Genomic DNA, 8,047 nt, shown 5'->3' with positions numbered 1-8,047 from the left:
GTTATACACCATAATAGGGTTTAGGTTTAGGTTTATTTATATAACTCTTTAGACTGTGTTGTGTAACTCTAACTATTGAAAGAATGGTATGATCTAAAAGGAACTATAAATATAGATGGAAGAGTGTGGGCAACGGAAGGCCATGGGTGCAAGGAGACAGGACACCGTCTTGGTATGTGCGACATATCCGCATAAACATTTCAATGGTTTCGGTAGTACCAATAAATATCAACATATCTGACTCAGTAACGCAGAAGCCCTGTGCATTATGTGGCGTGCTGTTACCCAGAGTTATTAATAATGCTTATGGGGTTCACTCATATTGTAGTACATCTGCTAAATTAAACGAAGAAACGTTTTCTACAGTTCAAAACCGAATAATAAACTGATTTACACTTTTACACACTTGCATAAATGCGGTTAACTCGGATAAAGTACGATTGTCTTGCCGCCATAGTTCAAAAATGGGGACGGGAATATATATATATATATATATATATATATATATATATATATATATATATATATATATATATATATATATTACAGTTTCACTGACATATTTAAAACACAAACAAACTTGTATGTAATGCAAAAACATTAGTCAATCACAAATGCATCATGAAGTAGTAGTCTGATTAATAAGGATGTATATGCAATATATTGTGTAGCCTGTAGGTGGGTGAGGAAGAAAGACATGATTACACAAGTGCATGATGCATTGGCGTTACCTTCATGTATAACAACTGGAATAAACTAGAGAAACGCGTAACAAACCTTCAGTCACACACTATATCAGTTCTGTATTCATTCATTATTGCAGGCTAATAATACACAATCAATAGGCTAGTTACTGAAATCTTTATTTACTTTCCTTTTCGGAATTGTGCAATTCTTTGCTAATCATTTGTTTGAATTAGCACGAACGCATAATGATACTGGCACTAGGTCGTTATTTAGTTTCAGTTCTGAGTCTCAGGTATTTGGGTGACGGCCCCTTTAAGAGGTGTGGGTGGAGCTCAGAGGAAGTGAAGTGTCTGTTTGAGTCTCGCCTGAAGACGCACAGACCCGGGGAATGGCTGCAAACTGCGCCCCAGTCCAGCCATAAATTGACAAGTAAAGTGAGTACAATCCACAGCCGTGCCCGGAATAGACGGCCAGAGTGTCGTATCGCTCCGATCTACCCGTTTTCCAAGTTCCGGTTTAGCACGGGGGGTGAAATTGATTACAAACGTGAATGAAACCGGAGAGCTTGTGGAGATGGGGTCAGGGGTGGGTGGCATGCAGATTTGAGCCTAGCGAGGGCTTTCCGTTACTTGTGTCTCTGTACGGGACCGGGGCGGACGGGAGGATGCTCGGCTGGCTGAGTGTTTCTGCGCACGCCGCACGCACACGACACATGTGCGCCTGCTGCCTGGCACGAAGACCACTTTACGGCTGTAGTAAAGAGACAAAATACATAGATTATGATTATTCTTTTCAAGCTATTGCAAAGCGAGAAGGGAAAGATCGGGAAATCACACAGAAATGTGGTAGTCTCCAGAAGGAGTAGGCGTCCACGCCCTTCAGTGTAGGTTACGTTGTCTTTCGCTCTCTGATCAGAGGAAGTTACAGCTCTGCGGGTGAATGGAAACGATACAGGAGACCACAGCAGCTGTATTGCACAGTGTAGTCTATAAACAGCAATGTGCAGGCCGTGCTACAAAAGTGAAGATGCACACATTGAGACCGTTATATGAGTACGTGCACTGACAGCATCTGACATCCAGTTTCGGGCGACGTGCACTTCAGCCAGAAACCAGATGGGAGCAGCAACGCGGGAGTCATTTGTTTTTGTGAGATCGTAGGAGACCGAGGTCTAGACTACATCTTGATATGCAGCTGTGTGTTTGTGGATGGATGTTCATTTATATGCACTCCCACTCCTCCACATGCACACGAACACTAACCCTCCCTCTCTGTAGCTTCACAACATGCAAGCTAGGCCACAGAGGGAATGATTGAAGGCTTTGGTTTGAAAATCACTGCCCCTGAAAATGGATTAGTGTTGCATTAGTATTCAAAGTACACTAGATCCCCTCAAATGCTTAGAAAACAAGAAATAAACAACGGGGTCTCTTAATTCAACACTTCCTAGGGGTAACAGCAGCTTAATGTTGACACCTGCAGTATCTAATTCTAATGGCGAACTGACTTGTTATGCCTTTAATAGATGCATTTGTATTTTGGTAAGCAGTAGATGAAGTGTAATGTCTGGTGAGAGTAAGAGGACTTGAGTTATTTCAATCAGTAGCATATTCTCTAGCTGTAAGAGTTGGTGAGGAAAATGTTTCCAGCATTGCCTTCATATCCAGCCACCATCTGTTGATGGTGTAGATGTATTGTATTGCTCTCATTTTGACCAGCTGTCTGGGACAACTGACTTCCACAGTGGTGGCATAGGATTCCTGGGTAGTACTTTAAATTAGTGGAGCACACAATTATTTATATGTAAACTTAATACTTATAATACTGGGTTAATACCATTTATTTGAAGGGAATGGCATGCACACAAACCACACCAAATTGACAGAGAGGATAAGCCAAAAGAAAAGTCTTGACCACAGTCTGTGATAATAGATTGGCCCCCATGCTCACAGTCTTGTTTTGTGCAGGTTTCTGGCCCTTGCCGGTGGAGCTGAAGTGCTGGCGTCATGGTGAAGAATGTTCCGGAAAGGTAAAAAGCGTCACAGCAGCAGCTCCTCCCAAAGCAGTGAGATCAGCACCAAAAGCAAGGTGGGTTCATATATAGAACACTACTATATCCAAGACGTGATTATCGCTGAGAATCTAGAGCCCCTATAATGTGAGGGGCCATTATTTCTGCAGCCTCGTTCAGAAGGGACTGATTCAAGAGACTGCTTGTTTCCAGCCTACACTTGTCAGGCTTTGGAAATGTTATCACAAGATTTCCGATGCTGTAGTCCAGTTCCTTTCAAAGCACGTACACGCGGTATGAATTACTTCCTGTGTATTCCCAGAGCCTTCGAGGAACAAAGCGTTTCAGCGAGCTTGCTTTCTGCTCCAGTGGTACTCGCAACACTCATTAGTGACTGAATATGCCACTGCAGGTTAATGAAAGGAAACATACTATTCACTATTATCTTGAAACAGAAACCTTGAAAGGTGTTATTTTATCCCTATATGAAGGCATTTTATAGTTGTCATTTTGTAATGTACAAATAACTTTACATTCAGATTCCTCATTTAAAGCCCAGGGTGAGTCATTTATTTGAAGAGCTGGTTTGTTTGTGTACTTCAGTCTGCAGGAGAAATGACATGCTTTAAAAAGTGCTTAATTACATGAGCATTTGACTGATGTTTAGTTTGGTTCATAGCCCTCATATGGGTTCTGCCTGGTTCTGTATTGTTTTCGGTTATCAAGACACCTAACCTGCAGCCGAAATAGTTTTGAACAAAATCGGAAGTGTACAGGGGAAGCAAATTGATGTTTCACAAAGTTGAGAAGTCGAAGATACAGTGAGGGAAAAAAGTATTTGATCCCCTGCTGATTTTGTATGTTTGCCCACTGACAAATAAATGATCAGTCTATAATTTGAATGGTAGGTGTATTTAAACAGCGAGAGACAGAATAACAACAAAAAAATCCAGAAAAACGCATTTCAAAAAAGTTATACATTGATTTGCATGTTAATGAGGGAAATAAGTATTTGATCCCCTATCAATCAGCGAGATTTCTGTCTCCCAGGTGTCTTTTATACAGGTAACGAGCTGAGATTAGGAGCACTCTCTTAAAGGGAGAGCTCCTAATCTCAGCTCGTTACCTGTATAGAAGACACCTGTCCACAGAAGCAATCAATCAATCCGATTCCAAACTCTCCACCATGGCCAAGACCAAAGAGCTGTCCAAGGATGTCAGGGACAAGATTGTAGACCTACACAAGGCTGGAATGGGCTACAAGACCATCGCCAAGCAGCTTGGTGAGAAGGTGACAACAGTTGGTGCAATTATTCACAAATGGAAGAAACACAAAATAACTGTCAGTCTCCCTCGGTCTGGGGCTCCATGCAAGATCTCACCTCGTGGAGTTTCAATGATCATGAGAACGGTGAGGAATCAGCCCAGAACTACACGGGAGGATCTTGTTAATGATCTCAAGGCAGCTGGGACCATAGTCACCAAGAAAACAATTGGTAACACACTACGCCGTGAAGGACTGAAATCCTGCAGCGCCCGCAAGGTCCCCCTGCTCAAGAAAGCACATGTTCATTGGCAAACTTCAGATGGGCCTGTACATCTGAATGATTCAGAGGAGAACTGGGTGAAAGTGTTGTGGTCCGATGAGACCGATGAGGAGGAATGACCCCAAGAACACCATCCCCACCGTCAAACATGGAGGTGGAAACATTATGCTTTGGGGGTGTTTTTCTGCTAAGGGGACAGGACAACTGTACCGCATCAAAGGGACGATGGACGGGGCCATGTACCGTCAACTCTTGGGTGAGAACCTCCTTCCCTCAGCCAGGGCATTGAAAATGGGTCGTGGATGGGTATTCCAGCATGACAATGACCCAAAACACACAGCCAAGGCAACAAAGGAGTGGCTCAAGAAGAAGCACATTAAGGTCCTGGAGTGGCCTAGCCAGTCTCCAGACCTTAATCCCATAGAAAATCTGTGGAGGGAGCTGAAGGTTCGAGTTGCCAAACGTCAGCCTTGAAACCTTAATGACTTGGAGAGGATCTGCAAAGAGGAGTTCGACAAAATCCCTCCTGAGATGTGTGCAAACCTGGTGGCCAACTACAAGAAACGTCTGACCTCTGTGATTGCCAACAAGGGTTTTGCCACCAAGTACTAAGTCGAAGGGGTCAAATACTTATTTCCCTCATTAACATGCAAATCAATGTATAACTTTTTTGAAATGCGTTTTTCTGGATTTTTTTGTTGTTATTCTGTCTCTCACTGTTAAAATACAGCTACCATTAAAATTATAGACTGATCATTTCTTTGTCAGTGGGCAAACGTACAAAATCAGCAGGGGATCAAATACTTTTTTCCGCTCACTGTAAATGCCCGAGCTGTAAAGTTGATGTAATTCTATAATTGACTTCCCCTCATCGAGCTACATAAAATGTACATTAAAAAGTGCCGTGTTTCAGTAGTTGTCCCTGTGTTCAGTCTGTAGACTCCAGTCTAGGAGGTCTTTCCAGGTCCAGCACAGTTGCCAGCCTCGACACCGACTCCACCAAGAGCTCAGGTCAGTCCTGCCAGAGAGCAACATGCAATGTCCCGTCTCCTGCCTGTTTAAAACACAGTTCCAAGCTGTGGCCTTTCAAGCCTAAATACATAAAAATGGTGTTTAGTATTGAGGACATTTGCAGTCCTTTCTCTTTAGTGCGAGACCTAGCTGACTGATTTTAACTAAAAGTATTTTATATATTTTAGACTTCAATCATATACTTTTTGTGGAAATAGTATTTAAAATGATACCCCTGCTTTGCTGCCTTTATAAAAGCCTGGGCAAGTGTTTTAAAGACTGATTTAAATACCATAGACATGTTTTAAATATCTAAATTACAGTGTACCCTATAGTTAAATGAGAATTACCGCTAATACAAATGAGTCCAAGGAAGCGTTTGAGAAATAAGGTGTTTAATGGTGTATAATTGCCTTTGTTGTCACCCACCTACCTTTGCTTTTGTTCAATTGATTCCAGGAAACAATACCTCGGACACCTGCTTTGAATTCCGGGTGAAATATGTGGGGGCGCTGGAAAAACTGCCGTTTGAAATGTTCAGGACTCTACAGGAACCTCTGGACTTCATTAACTATATAGATGTGGCACAGGTAAGTGCCTAGAAAAGTTTGATTTTATATCATTGATTGTCAGGAATTTTGTTTTCTAAAAATTCACGAATGTCTCCTGTATAATGCTGCGTAACAGTTAGTTATATAATGCTTCTTTTTCTCTTCAAAGCAAGATGGAAAGCTGCCATTTGTGCCAACAGAAGAGGAAGTGATCTTGGCAGTCTCGAAGTACGGAGTGAAGGTGGTCTCAGTGGATCAGTGCGTAAGTGTTCCCGGTTCTTAACCTGCACTCTGGTTTTAATCCAGGTAGTGTTATGTGGCGGCCCTACAGGGTACTGTCACACTTAGAATAACAGTCTGGTACATCACTGTGCAGTGGAACTGGAAAGAGATAATGTGGGTCTAAACCCCTTCATTTCTCAACACTGATTTACTTCATCCATAGTGGATTTTTTGTGTGTTTACTATGCACTTCTCTGTGGTGGATTTTGCATAGTATCATATGTCAGTCCAATAATTAAGCTCTTTTAATAATAATATACTTACCACTTTCTTTTGCACTGACTGATATTAAGACCTATCGACTTGTTTTTGGTGTTCTGGTGAACGTCTTTTGTTGTTGTAGTGTTTAAACTATCAACACACGCAAGGTGGAAACCCCAGACAGACAATTCATTTGCTAGCACCTGCCATCGGACAGGTCTGCCACAGTAAACAATGAAGTGAGGCATTTAGAACTGAGCGCAACATAGATTATATTATATTTTCAAGGATCAGAAGTGGAAGAAATCTCACAAGTCGTTTTGTAGTAAAACATGAGTTTGTAGTAATAAAAAGCATGCTTTGTCATGGTTGCATCTTTGTATAGCAAACGCCATCCATATTCAATAACCAACACCAAAGGAAATGGAACAGAACGGTTTCTGCCTTGGCTAACACCACTTTTTCTAACGAGGGGAGTGATAAGACCATTGACAAATTAGATGAAGAATATTAGGAACTTCTAAGGGCATCTGGGTTTGGTTTTGATCTTAAACGGCCTTTCTTGTGTCCGTCCCCTATAGGATGTGCTGCACCGCCACCCTCTATACCTGATCGTACGCATGCTGTGCTACGACGATGGCCTGGGAGCCGGGAAAAACCTCCTGGCATTGAAAACGACTGATCCTAAGCAGCAGGAGTGCCATATCTGGGTGTACCAGTGCAGCAACTCGGTGAGTCCATCGCAGCTTTAGGTGGACACGAGGGTCCCACGCAGACTCTCAGTATCTCTCTGAGTATCTCTCTCCATTGTTTATCTGCAGGATCAAGCACAAACCATCTGTAAGATGCTGTCCGCAGCCTTCGACTCCGTTCTGACATCAGAGAAATCTTGATTGTCACTATGAAGGACCCAGTGGGTATGAGATCCTTGAGACCCAGGAACCCTCCTACAACTGCATTCCCTGCCCCCCTCCCCCAGCCTGCACAAAAAAGACTCTCCCCTGGTCTGTGCCACAGCTGAACTACACAAAAAAAAAATGTACAAACTTATTTTAAACTAATTTAAACTTATTTAATGTAAAGTATAGAACCTCACGGCACGAATGGACACATTGGGCTCCACGCGGTATTTCCTTCTGCTGCCTTGAGCTTGGCACATGAAGAAATGCACGGCCCTGTCGAGCGGCTGCCACCTGTCCAGCGAGAGTCCCGCCCCTCTCCCCAGGAGGTGCCAGCTCTGATGCAGCACAATATCGCGCAGCCATATGGGTGTTATCTGAAGCACAACGGCACTGTGATTTATGAAGGTGCTGTAACTGTTTTGTTTTGTTTTCTTCCCGAGTGCAGTTTTGTTCTTTTGTTTTTGAACTATTCTGAAGGTATTTATAAATCGATTGTGATTCTCTTTTATACCTCACCAGTGCTGTTACATCAGTGCCAACCACTTCAGAGTCAGTGTGGGGTATAATATCAGACAAACGGTACAATAAAATGAATGAAGTTTTCAGTACAACTGTGTGTATATTTTTCATAGCTTCACATTATCCTATCCTGATTTAACTAGTTCCTTATAGATTAACAAGTAACTCCTACCTATTTGGGGTACAAGTCCTTGTACTTTAAGCACACGCATGTATATCTTAAGGGAGAGAGAACATGGATAACTTCAAGATAACGATAACAGAGATGCCCTGAGATTCCTTTAATCAGAGAATGAAAAGGGGCTGCTGTCAGCTGCGTTCCCTTTTAAAGGCCAT

The 8,047-nt window shown here is 42.5% G+C and overlaps 1 protein-coding gene across 2 annotated transcripts; it reads left to right on the top strand.

Annotated features, from left to right (window-relative positions):
- Window positions 1–46: 46 nt before the first annotated feature.
- itgb1bp1 (integrin beta 1 binding protein 1) lies at window positions 47–7,803 on the top strand. Of its 2 annotated transcripts, none has more exons than XM_066716356.1 (7): window positions 47–172; window positions 2,655–2,775; window positions 5,178–5,256; window positions 5,716–5,846; window positions 5,977–6,069; window positions 6,872–7,021; window positions 7,112–7,803. In XM_066716356.1, the coding sequence occupies exons 2-7, from the start codon at window positions 2,704–2,706 to the stop codon at window positions 7,181–7,183; spliced, it is 597 nt and encodes a 198-aa protein (XP_066572453.1). In that variant the 5' UTR covers window positions 47–172; window positions 2,655–2,703; the 3' UTR covers window positions 7,184–7,803. The 2 variants fall into 2 exon arrangements, with proteins under 2 accessions (XP_066572453.1, XP_066572401.1); XM_066716304.1 differs by lacking the exon at window positions 47–172 and adding an exon at window positions 1,017–1,121.
- Window positions 7,804–8,047: the final 244 nt, after the last annotated feature.

This window comes from Amia ocellicauda, chromosome 1, assembly GCF_036373705.1.
Source record: "Amia ocellicauda isolate fAmiCal2 chromosome 1, fAmiCal2.hap1, whole genome shotgun sequence".
NCBI lineage: Eukaryota > Metazoa > Chordata > Actinopteri > Amiiformes > Amiidae > Amia > Amia ocellicauda.
Note: the sequence above shows the minus strand (reverse complement) of the source record. Positions and strands in the feature narration are given on the sequence as shown.

What these genes read in the sequence shown, in the direction of transcription:
- itgb1bp1 (XM_066716356.1), top strand. Translation starts at nt 2,704, where the DNA reads ATGTTCCGGAAAGGTAAAAAGCGTCACAGCAGCAGCTCCTCCCAAAGC. An exon ending in AGATCAGCACCAAAAGCAAG is followed by an intron (nt 2,776 to 5,177) that starts GTGGGTTCATAT and finishes CCCTGTGTTCAG; the next exon opens with TCTGTAGACTCCAGTCTAGG. An exon ending in TGTACCAGTGCAGCAACTCG is followed by an intron (nt 7,022 to 7,111) that starts GTGAGTCCATCG and finishes GTTTATCTGCAG; the next exon opens with GATCAAGCACAAACCATCTG.